Below are 15,062 nucleotides of genomic sequence, written 5' to 3'. Positions count from 1 at the left end.
AACAATGAAGCAATTCCAATCAAGTCTACCTTCCAGAGATCAGGGTTCACTGATTCATTATGTAACTATAACTGAAGCATGTTCACAGCAATGTGGGTGTCTCAGGTAGCTTCCTCACTGGCAGCTAACTCTGGCCTGGAGGATAACTCACAAAAGTTATATTCCTCAAGGTCCCTGAACAACTTAAGGCATAAAGCAATTCCTATCTGAACAATTGTTATTACATACATAACCTTTGGGAGGGGCTTGTAAATACCATAAATTTTCTTCATGTCACCAGTTTTAGTAATCCTCTCTAGGAAGAAATGTTATGATTTGGGGGGAAAAAGCAACTCAGCAACTGTATATAAATCAAGATGCAGAAAAGCAAAGCAGAAAATATATTAGGATGACAGAAATATGTATGTGTAGAGACAGCCAAGTAACTCAATGTGCGGTCAGGAAAGAAGCCACAAGAAATCAGGCACACTGCCATCTGATTTATCAATAGAAGACACACTGGATTTTGCAAGTATTTCTTCCTTTTAAAAATTGGCAACTTGGGGATGGAAAATTGGCTCATCAGACATAGTACTTGCTGCCAAGCCTGACAACCTGAGTTCAATTCACAGACCCCACATGGTAGAACGAGAAAACTGACTTTTTCAGCTTGTTTTCTACCACTATGAGTACGTAGTCTCCCTGTATGTATATATATTTGTGTTTTCTCCATGAATGTACGTGTATTTGTGAACTGCATATGTTTTGTCTCTGTGTGCATGTACATGTATAAGTGTATATGCATTTGTGTTGTCTCTCTGGGCATATACATTTATGTGTTCACATGTGTTTATGTTCTATGTATACATACACATGTATGTGTAGATATTTGCTTGGGTTTGGTCTATGTGTTTCTGTATGTACATTGATGTGTACATGTGTATATGTTATTGAGATAATACGTAGCCTCTTAAAATTTCCCAACACTTGGTCCAGTCTGTATATTCCTTACAATAAAAATAATCTACTCTATAGATTATTCTCCTTGTAAAAATAAAACACAGGCAGGGAAAAGGCCCAGTTTAGCTCACTGTACAAGGTAGTATACAATGCCTCATGCCATCCTTCTCTGGCAGCTTCTGGAAGGGGCATGAACTTCTTGTCTGGGAAACGTGCACTGAGTTTTCTAGGTCTCTATACTGAGAAGTGCATCATTACTAAAGAATTCGCCTCAGCAACCCTTTCTCCATTTATAAACATGTTGACTAAGCATACACAAGAATATGTGCAATAGATCTTGCACTCACCATCTCTGTTAGGAGAAAAATGACACCAACAAGATAAATGAAGAAGTATTCAAATCTACAAAGAGGAATGATACAGAGTAACAGAAACAGAAGCAAGTGTTAGACTCCATAAATCCTCTCCTTCTTTTTTGCACATAACCTCCAGAAAAGAAATAATGAGCATTCCTTTGTGATTGGCTTGTATGTGCCATTGATTTATTTTGTGGTTAAAGGAGACTTACACACTGAAATGGAAACAGACAAGACAGTGCAATTGAGGTTTGGCCTCTTGGCCTGCATTCTTATCAGAACTGGAAACAACCTCAAGTTTTGTCATTATTTCTGACTAAGAGACTAGCTTTGTGCCTCAGAAGTGTTCGATTTTATTCTTTGGACTCAAGCGGTGAATTTCTTATGTGTGTTTCGTGGTCTGGTAACCTGGTGTCTTAGTTCTCTACTGCAATGGTAAGACACAATAACTAAGAAAATGCTTAATTGTGCTCAAGCAAAGGGCTAGAGCCAATTTTCCATCCCAAAGGTGCTAATTCTTAAAAGGAATGAAATGCTTGCAATACACAGACACAGAGTCCATCATGGTAGGGAGCATGGCAACAACAAGACAAGCACGGTGCTGGAACAAGAGCAGAGAGCTTGAGGCAAAAGCATGAGGCAGAGAGAACCAACTGGTTTTTGAAATCTTGGAGCTATCTCAAGTGACACACGTTCTCCAACAAGGTCTTACCCAGCTAATTCCTCCAAAACTGTTTTACTAATTGAGTAGGGAGAATGCAAACATGAATTAAAGGAGGATCTTCTCATTCAAGCCACCATACCTGGGAAGGATCAAGGAAGGAATATTTCTAGCCTTCATGTCATTTCTAACCATCTCTACTACTCATTATTTTTTCATGTCATCCGTTACCCTATCATCATTTCAACTTAAAGACCACCTTCCTCTCATGTGTGTTTGCTGTGTGTGCACATATTTTTGTATGCCATACACAATTGAGTGTATGTAAGTGTGCATATCACAGCATGTGGATGTCTGAGAGCAGCACTTAGACACCTTCCACAATTTGTTTAAGACACTCTTTCTCATTGGCCTGTGACATCACTGTGTAGGCTAGGCTACCTGTCTTGTGGGCTTACAAAGATCTACCTGTCTAAAGCTCACATCTTACATTACTGGGATTGTAGGAATGCACCACATAGCATAGGTTTTTCAAAGATTCTGACTCTGGTGCTCAAACTCAAGTGCTCATAGTTGTAAGGCAAGCATTTTAATGATTAACCCATCTCCCAGGCTCCAATATACAACTTGATTTTCATTGTTTATATTTCTTGTCCAAGATAGTAAATTTGATATGCTTAGTCTATCTACCTTGATAAGCACATATGCAGATATAGTTACTTTCTAGACTATTGGTTCTCAATATCTAAATATGTTACTCATTAATACAGTTCCTCATATTTTGGTGACCGCCAAACTTAAAAATAATTTTCATAACTACTTCATAAGTATATTTTTTTGCTACTGCTATGGTTTGTAATGTAAATATCTGTATTTTCTGATGGTCTTAGGTCACCTCAATGAAAGGCTGCTTCAACCCCAAAGAGGTCATGACTCAAGGTTGAGAACTGTTCTCCTAGATCAAAATTAATAGAGTTGTAGCATAATATGTTAAAGATAAATGAGTCTCAGTTTAGAGAGTTGACAGAGACAGAAAATAGATGATTTGTAGACTCAGTCCTCAGTATTTTCTCCTACCCTTCCTCCCACTCTCTTTTCTCCTCCATCCTCCTTTATCTTCTATTTTCCATTAGTCTATTTGGTAGAACTGAAGTATTTGTAAGCTCTCCTCACACATCTGTCTTAGGACCTTGAGCTCAAGGGTTGAACACTAATTGCCTGTTTCCTAAACCCAGAACGGCCCTCGGCCTATTCTGCGATTTCCTACAGTTCTCAACAGCTCACACATACAGGCTAAAGGGACTTTTCTATACTTTCCATCTCCCTGTCTCTTAGCACACATACCCTTCAATATGAAGAAAGAGGTGGCATGGAGTTGAACCCCAACACCTGTCTTTCACTCTTCCAGTACACAGTACTGTACCACAAAAGTATAAGGGATTATTTGTGGTTTTGTCTCTTTGGTTCACCTAACAGCTCTCTTTGAAAATTTCCAGAAGATATAACTGACTCTATTCTTTTTATTTCAGAAGAAAGACATTAAAAGTTGTGTAAAATCCATAATTTATTTATGTGTAGAGACCATGGTCATGTAAAATTTTTTTCTTAGGAATTATAAGAAGAGCTGTGTTTCCCTCTCAGTCTTTCCCTATCTTCAGGCAAAATTTCTTTAAAATGGGGTCTCATGTATCACAAGTCGGCCTTGAACGTGCTATGTTATCAAAGATGATCTTGAACTTCTCATCTTCTGGCCTTCATCATGATTGCTGAGATTACTGATGTGCACTGACAGACATAGTTTATTGAGTGGTACTGGGAATTGAACTCAGGGCTTCCTGCACACCAGGCAAGCACTGTACCAACTGACTCACATCCCTAGCTCTGACTTCCAGCTTAACTTCCTTAAAGAAAGGTTCAGCAAAGCTGACAATAGCACCACAGCTAAGTGTTACCAGAGATATTACTCTCATGTTATAAGATAGTACTGGTAGTCAGGAAGAAGCTGAGATGAAATTATTCTCCACATGAACTTCTGTGAAACAGTAATAGCATCATGATGACAAAGCTTGGTGGGCCCAGAAAGAAGAGTGAGGAGCTCTCCAATCAAAAGAACAAAAAGTTTTGTTTTTACTGATTTTCAAGGAGATGGGGAGAAGTCCCACACCTAATACCCTATTCTACATGTTGGACCTCATCATCATCTATCTTTAACTCAAGACCATCTAATATCTTGGCAGTAGGGAAGGCAGGCCTTGTTTGCAGATACAAAGAGAAGAGAAAGAGCTTCTTGGTCACAGCAGGTTTCTTGTTCTATCTAGGGTGAGAGACTGTAGCATGATGTTGCTTCATTTCTGAGAGAGAGGTCAGCTAGGGATTCTGTGGTCTACCAGCTATATCTATGTCATACGGCTATGACAGCTTTCATGTTTTCCCTCTTGTTCTTCACCATTAGGAGGGACATCATCAAGACAGAAAGGCTTTCTTGGATGCATCCGTTCTTTACACTTGAATGGACAGAAAGTAGATCTGGAAGAGAGGGCAAAGGTCACATCTGGAGTCAGACCTGGCTGCCCAGGTCACTGCAGCAGCTATGGAAGCAACTGCCACAATGGGGGCAAGTGTGTAGAGAAGCATAGTGGCTACTCCTGTGACTGTACCAATTCACCGTATGAAGGACCTTTCTGTCAAAAAGGTAAGGTGGGCATGTATATCACTACTGTGTGTGGTCCTGTAACATCCAAATATTGTGGCCAATTATCCCATGGCCTAAGGCCATCCAAACCATTTCTACTGCATTAAATGCTCCACTACTCATATGCTATGGTTAAACAAATGGTACCTATGCCTTCAGCCATCTACACTATTACTACTAGATTTTGCAATGTGGTACCTACATGGCATTGTAAAACCTGTGTCCTCTATGCCCTCAAACAGTGCCTATTCTTTGTATTCTCAGAAAGCTTTTCTGTATTTTGACTCTGCTTAGTTCATCATCATAATCATATCCATGCACTGGGGTTGTGTGCTGACTGGCAGTCTAGCTGTGCTCAGTAATATTTGAAAATCGGCACACCATCTAGGCTGAAGAACCAGCAGAAGACTGAGAATGGATCATCAATTTTTGTATTTTAAATTGCTTCTTACCAGATAACCATGGTCTTTGTTAAGCTGACAAAAATTAACAAGGACAATTGATTCCTTGTCAATTTGACATACCAATACAGTACTATAAAACTGTAACCTTTTCATTCTTGTTTGTCTTTAAAATTTTATATTATTATCAATATCACTATATAAGACATTCCCACATTTTTTATCATCTATCTATCTATCTATCTATCTATCTATCTATCTATCTATCTATCTATCGATCTGGCTTTTGAGAATGGCTTTCTCTCTGTAATCTTGGCTGTCATTGAATGACTTTGTAGAAAAGGCTTGCCTTGAACTCATAGAGATCTGCCTGCCTCTGCCTTCGCAAGTGCTGGGACTGCAGTTGTGCATCACTGCACCTGGCTACATTACCACTGTTAAAAGTCCTATAAGTTTGAAAAATTCAAACAATTTAAAAAGTTCAATCTCTTTAAATACCTGAAGTCCCTAAAAGTCCAAAGTTTCTGAAATGTTTATTTTTCTATTGTCAAAAATGAGGTACTTATTTTTTTCTTATTTGAAGAAGGAGGAACCAGAGCATAGCCACAACGAAAGGAAAGACACAGTAAATGTAAACAGTATAAAAAACTTCGTGTTTGGTACCTGGTACCCACTCATGATCTGGGCCCTCAAGGGCCTAGACAGTTCCACTTCTGTTTCTGCTTGCTACAGTTCAAATAGTTCCTCTCTTAGACTCCGGCCAGCTCTGTCTCATGGTGCCTACTTACCTTGTTCCACAGTCCTGACATCTCTATAGTGATGGAGTCTCTACCATCACTGATGGCTTCCTGGCCCCTCTCTTTTGTGACTCTGAAACTACCACATGGTGCCAAAATGATATTTCTACTGTAACTGAGGTAATATTCTCAGCAATGACCTCTCCTGGTCTCTCTTGATGCTATAGTATTTTTTCATTTTTCAAAGCATTTTGAGTATACTCTCCATTTTGTTTGCCTGCTTGTTGCCCAATGGACACTAGATTGTCTCCATTTTTTTTGATGTTTATGAATAACACTACCACTGTAATGCATTTTCTTATTTGTAAATGGCATGTTTTAGTTTTCATTTTGTATGAGTTTATTACATTTATCCACTTGATGATGCAAAGCTGTTGCGGCACATATGTTCCATGTGATCCAATAGAAGCCAAACAATCACTTTCACTATTTGGTTTCTCTTCCTTCACTTGTAAGTAAGGTCATGGTGAAGAAACCATAGAACTAGCTGGTCCATGGGGAGTATAACGTTATTGTTTGTAGATATGAGAGGAAAAAAAGACAGAAGCAACTGTAAGAGTCCAAAATAGAGAAAAAGAAGCAGATAGGACTGGCCAAGGACAGGGCTTTCTTCTGCAGGGGTAGGAGAGAGGCCGAGAGAATAGCAAAAAGCAGATAAATTGGAATGGGCTGGGTGCTTGCTTGCTGATTTTGTAAACTGGAATATCCTGGGAGCTAGCACAGTGGGGGACATAAGATGGGCCAATAGGTAAGGATGTGGGCTTTGAAATGACTAACAGGTACATACATATTTTAGGAACCAGAGCACCCTGGGAAATAGCTCTGGGCTTGGATATGCAATCACATGTATATGCCAAAGAACGGTCACATTTTGGGGCATGCAGAAACTTGTTTCTGTAGGTTCCTGAGGAATGCTGCCCATGAGTATTGATCTAGCCACCAAAAATTCTAAATTGCAGATTGAGCTGAACCTAGACTTTCATGTTGGACCAAGTCTTAGGACCTGACCTCCTTCTGGGCTGCTTGGGGGTTTTCTCAAAATCACTGTGCTTCACTGGAAATAAAACTCAGGTCACCAAACTTAGTGGGTGACAAGTGCACGTACCTCTGAGTTATATTGCTGGCCTTAGGTTTTATCTTTTGAGTAACTACCAAGTTGCTTTCCAAAGTGGGTTTCAGGTTTTCCATTCTTACAATAATTGTACTACAAAAGCTCCATTTTTTTCACTCTCACAATCTGTTACTGTATGCTTGTCTTGTAGCAGACATCCTACTGTATGGACATTGGTACAATACTGTGGCTTGGACTTGTTCACACCTTATAACTAGTCATGCTAACTAGTCAAACCATTATGATTTATTTCATTGTCTTTTTTGAATAACTGCATATTCAAACTTTTTGCAGATTTTTATTCTCATTGTCATTATGCTGCATTTTTTCTATCTTCTGAATATATATCCCTTATAAAAATATAATTTGCAAATTTATCTTCCAATTGCATGTGTGTTTTCCTCTCTCATTATTCATTATATCATTTCAAACAGAAAACTCCTTCATTCTCATTGAGCTCAATTCATCTATTCTTTCTTTTATTGCTTCTACTATTACTGTCAAAATTAGAAAAAAATGGTAGATTTAAGGAAGCAAAAATTTGTACCTATATTTTCTTCTAAGTGTTCTATAATTTTTTTATTTTATTGAGAATTACCTTATTACATTTTGATTTAATATTTGTGTTTGTTGTAAGATGGTGTTCTTACATGATTCCATTATTTATTTTACCAAATTTAAACACTATTTATTCATTCATGTGTGTGTATGAGTATGAGGGTGTATGTGTGTGTGTGTGTGTGTGTGTGTGTGTGTGTGTGTGTGTGTGTTTATCAGTATGCCAGGGCACATGTGGAGTCAAAGGACAACTTTCAGTAGTAGCTTCTTTCATTCTATCATGTGGCCCCTGAGACAGAACTGAGGCCCTCAGGCTTGACTGAAAGCACGTTTACCTGTTGTGGAAGTTTAAGCCTTTATTTTAATCCCAGGGATGAGATATGGGGGCTGCTCCAGTTTGTCCACAGTGATAGCTGCTTCCTGAAATGGCATGTGATGTTTGTCAACATTGAAGAACCTGGTACAGGGGCGTGGTCTTTGTCAATGGGATAAAAGCCAGACATAAAGAGAGACTGGGGGCTCCTAGAAGGAAGAAAGCTACTGGTGCTTCCTCCATGCTGGTCCTGGTTGCTATTGATGTAGTTGGATGAGAAGAAGTTGGAAATATCCTGAAAGGGGATAGAGCTTGCCCCAAGGAACCCAATGACCCTATAAAACAGGAAACATCTTAGGAAAATTATCCATCTTCTCCCACTAAACTTTTCCCTCTACCTGGTGTTCGATTATTAAAATTTATTGGGATAGAATAGGGAGAATGAAGGTACTCAAATTAAAAAATGTTTTAAAAGTACTCCAACATTTACCCTATGGCATCCTTTGTATCCTTGGCCTGAGTTTTTTACCAACAAACACCATATGCCTGGGCACCATTTATCAATGTGTATTTCTTTGCCTTTAGCACTCTTATGATGTTGACACAATTACTAGTGCTACCACATGAATATTATTGTCACTGAAAGTGCTAGAAAGTTAAACCTAACTTAATCACATAAGCCAATCATTTAAAAACATTACTTACATTTATTATAGTGGAGATGATGGTGTGTTTTTTATTTATACCACTAGAGTCCTTTATTTCATCCCATAAGCTTTCCTATGTATGTCATAAATATGTTTAAGTACCAGTTTTAACTATTGCAATATTTCCCATTGTAAACACTCTCTTCATTTATTTAATTCACATATCACTAGAATCCAATGGAAATACTCTAGGTACAGGTTCTCATTCATGTCACACTGTACAGATAGTAGCTATGCCTTTAATCTCAAGCTTCTTTGATTTACACATTTTGTAAGGTGTGGTAATGCAGCAACATTATTGAAGGGGTCATGTTTATAATTCAATGATCACTGCATATGTTATATAAGTTCTCCCTCAATGATGGCTCTTACTCTCTTTCTGAATTGCAAAATATCTCAAACTAAAATTAGAATAAAAATTAAAATTCACTGAATGATCTTTAGATTTTATTCATAAGTAATCTATGGGAAAACCAAACCTCTTTCAGAACTTTCTTCTCTTGTCATAAAACATTTTAAAAAAGGATGAGTAGCAGCATATATGTATACTGTTAAATTTAGCTTTATACTGAAACCAATAATATTTGAATATTAGAAATAAAACTAGCTCTTGTAGTAGAAAAAGAACATCATTTTTGACATGTCTAATCATAAAAGTTTGTTTAATTTTTAACTTCTTGTCCTAAAAACAAAACAAAAAAATGTAAATGCCCATATATACAGTGCATTTTATAAACTGTGGGTGACATATAAATTTGATTATATACAGAAGCTTCAAATAAGGCCCTTTATTTTGTTAACTGGAAAATAGTAACTGAAATTGCAGGTCATATGTACACATGGACAACTCTTGTATGAAGCAGATGATGAGCCAACATCTTCATGGCCGTAAGGTTCTGTTTCATATTTTTAACATAAGAAACACTGATATAACTTGCTTGATTAAAGTAAAACATTCTTTCTGAACCTATCCCAAAATTGCACTAGTACTTGAGATCTGTTGGAAAATATGCATAAACATATAGCATTGACTAAGCGCCAAAACTACTCACTGTTAACTGAATTTTTATAAGGTAGACAAATGGCAAGATCATTAGGAAGCAAAGCCAAATTTGGGTATATTCTTGGTGACCCACACTTAGCCAGAGCATGTTGAGGGAGGATTAGGAACACTGTACCCTTCTTTGGGAAGAAGATAATCCTATCATATCCATAGGAACTAAGTTCACCACATAGTTTCCCAGGCAGATGTGTGCTTACAGATGTATAAAGTTCAACTTTTCCTTAATACCAGCACATAAAATTATGAAATTTAAGTTACCTCAGGAGCAGTCTGGCAGAATAAGTATTTCCACATGTTGACAGACACAGCACTAATCACAAGACATATTTCATGATGGTTACTGAGATAAATTTTGGTTAAATTGTCTTCTTTTATCTTTTCTTTCGTGTGTTAGCAGTATATGTGCATATAGGTATGTGATCATGTTTATGTGTGTATACCTTAGTGTATGCACATGTATATACAGGGCAGGAGTCCATAAAAGATGTCTCCTTCAGTTGCTCTTCAAAATATCAGTCACCTGTTGAAATATTAGCCAATGAACTGTGGGGTCTTCCTGTGTCTGCTTCGCCAGGTCTGGGTTATGCACACTACCATATCTATCCTCTACTGTAGATGCTGGAGATTGAAACTCACTCCTTTACACTTGTGCAGCAAAAACTTGATGCACCCAGCCATCTTCCAATCCCTAAGTTATACTCTCTTGTTACACAAAGATTCCACTAGTCTAAACTCTGCTGGGCAGTGCTCTTTATTAATTGCTTTACAAAGCCCATCTCACTGAATAACAAGGTGGTACACAGAGAGGATTATTTGTGAGGATGAATCTCCCCAGCCATATTTGAAACTACAAATAGTGGCCTAAAATGCCTTGGGAAATGTTTCTGTCAACAAAATGCTTGCACACAAACATGGGAGACTGAGTGTGGATCCCTATTACCCATGTAGAAAACGAGATGCATCACTAGAAGTGATACATTAAAAGGTCTGAAAACCCTGGCCAGCCAGTCTTGCCAGTCCATGAGCTGTCAAAAATGGAGAATGAAAAGGGAAGACATCCAACCCTTAGTCTCCAATATCAACACAGATCCAAATATGCACATGTGGACATACAAACAAGCACATTGTCTAATTTTTCTAACACCCTTCATCCAGTGTTGAGTACAGAGAAATACATGAGAATGCATTAGAGCTACCTTGAGTAATTGAATAAATGTTTGAAAGCATGCTTTCTTCTCTTTTCTTTTGCAGAGATCTCAGCTCTTTTTGATTCTGGTACCTCTGTTACATACATGTTTGAAGAGCCATACCCAGTGACCAAGAATACAAGCCTTCTATCTTCAGCTATCTACACAGATACTACACACACAGCTCTATCCAAAGAAACCATCACACTGAGTTTCGTGACAGCACAGACTCCCTGCCTCTTGCTCTTCCTCAGTTTCTCTTCCCAGAATTTTCTGGCTCTCCTGCTCTCCAAGAATGGTAAGTGTTGATGACATGAAGCCACAAGGTCAGCCTTGTCTGAAGGAACAACTCATGATCTGCAGTACCCCTGAAGAGACTCACAGTTAGACAGCCTTAGCCTAGGGTTCCTTCCACTTCACCTTTAGGAGCTGCAATTGGTATTGTGGGTCTGTGCAAATTGTTCACTCAAGTCTTAATACATTGATTTTAATTAGTCTTGGTTGCATCGAAGTAATTCTTTATTATTTGCTCCATGCTGATATCCATTAAGTGTAAACGCTCATAAGCAGGTCTGACTGTCAGAAGAAAACTAGCCACATGTATACTGACATATTGCTGCCATGCCCATCACTGGGGGCTGGTAAAGCATAAATACTGGTTGTGTTTAGAGACAGGCATTTTCCAGGTCTTTGAGAGAAATATGATGTGGGAGCCATAACCCTTTGGCACAGGACCTCACTTTTTAGAGTCTGATTTTTTTGCTTAGAGGCATTAATTATTTTTATATAATGACTGACTGCGGAACTATGATATTTGCCAATTTGAAATGGTAAGACCTGGGTTATTTTATTTGGCCGGAGAATACTACTGTTTAAGAAATAAGTTTGTTACTTTTTTCTTTCTTGAAATTATTACAATTAGTTTTAAAACTCATGCATTTTAAATGGCATTGTCTTGTCCCATGACATCACATACATAATTAAATTCAACTGTTTATTAAAGACTGCATTTTGTTGTTATCTAAGCTTCATTGCTGATGACATCCTCAATAAAATAAAATTTGCAAAGAATACTTTGCTTCTCAGTTTTCAATGTATCTTTCTTAACTAGGCTGTCATGATGATGTTGCCAATCATAAGCATACAATAAGGATGTGAATTAAGCTATAGAAAGAAGATAGACCTAGTGGACATAAGAAGATTAATGAAAGGACAGAAGTTAAAACATGCATGTAATATTAATGGCAGTTGGAAGTCAAGCTCTCTTATCACATGATTTTTTAAACCACACTATGTCAGGACAAAATCTCTTAATAGAGACATAACCATGTACACTATGAAATCAGAACCCTACCATATGTGAAATTGTTTGAGCAAATGAACTGAGGAAACACACATACATCCCTATACCATGATCTCACACAACACTCTACTATGATCAAGAATATGTTCTATTACTCTTTCAATTCTCTGGTACTATGACAGGATTTTAGAATTTTGATAAGTTCACATGAACCACACAGTTAAAGCTTCAGGGTGGACTGATGTGTCAAAGAAGTAGGGCCTATGGAAAGTGGCATGTATATAATGCTGTCTAAACCTTGGGTGCAAATTTTATATTTCACTTTGTATCCTTTTTATGACTGCATTTTGTGTTATCTTTCTTTATCCTGATTTATTATATATGACTTGAATATAAAGAACTATTCATTTAATTTAAAAGGTATAATGAAACTGGGATGTATGGGGTGAGATAGCCCAAAGCACAAGAATTAAAATAGGTGATCCATATAATGTTATAAATGTCGTTAATTCTGGGGCCAAAATAGAGGAAAAAAACAGAAAGTATGGACAGACAGAAAAAGAAAGAGAGACAAAGAAGAATGGGGGGAAGGAAAAGAAAGAGGAAGAAGAAAGGGAAGTGTAGGGGGAGGAAAAAGATCAAGAGGTAGCCGGGTGTGGTGGCACACGCCTTTAATCCCAGCACTCGGGAGGCAGAGGCAGGCGGATCGCTGTGAGTTCGAGGCCAGCCTGGTCTACAAAGTGAGTCCAGGATGGCCAAGGCTACACAGAAAAACCCTGTCTCGAAAAAAAAAAAAAAAAAGATCAAGAGGTAAAGTAAGAAAACAGAAAAGATTAAGAATATTGGGAAAAGGGGGACTTAATATTTTTTAAGCCCATGCACCATTTAATCACCTACTCATCAGTTTAAAAGTTAATGGCCAAAACCACACTAACAGATCAGACCTTCATCTCTGCTACATCAAGCCTGCCAAGTATATGAGGCTGCCCTTGGATCCTGGGGCATGGAAAATTTGACCAGGTACATGCAAGGCAGATAACTAATACATGGAACAACTAGGAATGTCTCCCAACAATCAGTCTGCTGATCTTCCTTGTAACCTAGATCACCTTTTCCTGGTGTGTTTTGACCATGTTAAGATGGTAGAGAGATTGTCCCCATAGTTTTTTAGTAGACCTTCACATACTTAAATCAGTCATCATATACCTCTGAAAATATGACTGGTGGGCATACATGAATTACAACTCACTGCATCTAATTAATTATTCCAATGAATTAATACTGTGTTTAGCTCTCCTAGTAACTCTGGTTACCAGCTAATATATCTACTATGAAAGACCTCATAGCTCACAATAGAACAGTGATTAACAGCCAGAGAAGGGCCTCAACCTCATTTACTCGGCCCAGTACCATAGTCAGGTTTTTTTTTTTTTTTTTTTTTTATAGTTTATTGATTTTTTTTTCCTTGTGAGAGAATCTCACTGGAAGTCTCAGATCTGCAGTCTCAACTGATGAGTGCTGGGATTATGGGTGTGTACCACCACCCCTGGCTCTGTTGTGTTAATCACAAGGACTAAATTAAAAAATGCTAATCATTTAATCTTTGGAACACAATTATTTTAAATAGTTGACAGTTCTTTAGTAGGGAATAATGCGCACTCCTCCCTGGAATATTTTTTTGTATATTCCTTTCAAGACATTCTTAAACTTTCCCTTTATTAGCTGCCCAATCTGGCCCTATAGATATTCACATTCATGAAACCAAGACTAAATTCAGAAAACAAAGAGGTGCATAGGTCATAACTGTTGGTTGTGAAGATCTCAGGCAGGTGTAAAGGCTCAGGTGTGTAGCATGGCTTCCCCAGTTAGGACAGTCTGGCTGGCCTATGAGCTTCCAGATGCTATGTATCTCTACCTCCTGGATGCTAAGGTTACAGGTACATGCCAACTCAAATCACATCAAACTCAAGTCCTTATTCTTGCAAGGTAATTGCTTCATTTTCTAAGAAATAATTGGGCATTTTACTGAATAAGAGTTTTCTCTTCCCATAATACCATTTTTTTTCAAAATTGTTATTTGACAAATATTCCTGAAGCACTTTCTATGTGACAGGAAGTATATAATATATCAAGATACAGAGAGGACCATGCCCTGCCATTAAGAACATACTTTTCAGCCAGAAACACACAAGTTCATATGTCTCATATACATATGGTTTGTACAGATTGATTACAGTTAGACTATCTGCCAGGAAGATCATGGATACTAGGTACAGAGAGAGGGTAACAAAGTTGACCTATTTCCTTTGGAAGAGAAAATCACACATGTTCCACAAAGAGAGTGACTTTTAAGTCATGTGAGATAAGTCAGTATTTTTTGACAGACAAAATTTTCATTAAAAACACTTAAATTCCCTTTATTTTATTCTTATTTTCACTGCATATTATAAAATGTTCATGTGTGTGAATTACTTTCTTTTCCCTTTGCTTTGATAAACTGTACCAGCAAAGCAATTTAAGAAGAAAGGGTCATAGTTTGAGAGTGTAGTTTATCACAGAAGGAAAGAAATGTATCAAGGAGCTGAAGGTACCAAGAAAGCAGAGAGTGAGAGACAGAGAGAAAGGAGAGAGAGAGAGATAGATAGAGAGAGAGGGGGGGGGGACTTAGGTACTTAGCTCAATTCCTCCCTTCTGTCCAGTCCAGGAGTCCAGGACCCCAGGCTATGGGCGAGTGCTGGCCACAGTTATGGTAAGATTCTAACTTCAATTTATCCAGACCTGATAACCCATCAGAAATATGCCCTGAATGTTATCTTTTTGATTATTTTGGATATTGTCAGTTGACAATCAACATTAAGGATCATAATGTCTATATATATACCCCCATGCAAATATTTTAATTACTGTTTTTGGTTCCTTTCTGGTTGAGATAAACAAGTGAAGTTAGAAGATTCACAAATAAAGCCATCAATCT

The 15,062-nt window shown here is 37.8% G+C and overlaps 1 protein-coding gene across 1 annotated transcript in view; it reads left to right on the top strand.

Moving 5' to 3' along the window:
* Positions 1-15,062, top strand: part of Cntnap5 (contactin associated protein family member 5) — a 951,234-nt gene that overhangs the window by 818,338 nt on the left and 117,834 nt on the right. Inside the window, exons 18-19 of the mRNA XM_051147230.1 lie at positions 4,409-4,648; positions 10,850-11,083. Coding sequence (XP_051003187.1) covers positions 4,409-4,648; positions 10,850-11,083 — 474 coding nt within the window. The remainder of the gene's footprint in view (positions 1-4,408; positions 4,649-10,849; positions 11,084-15,062) is intronic.

This window comes from Acomys russatus, chromosome 6 (genome assembly GCF_903995435.1).
Source record: "Acomys russatus chromosome 6, mAcoRus1.1, whole genome shotgun sequence".
Lineage (NCBI taxonomy): Eukaryota > Metazoa > Chordata > Mammalia > Rodentia > Muridae > Acomys > Acomys russatus.
Note: the sequence above shows the minus strand (reverse complement) of the source record. Positions and strands in the feature narration are given on the sequence as shown.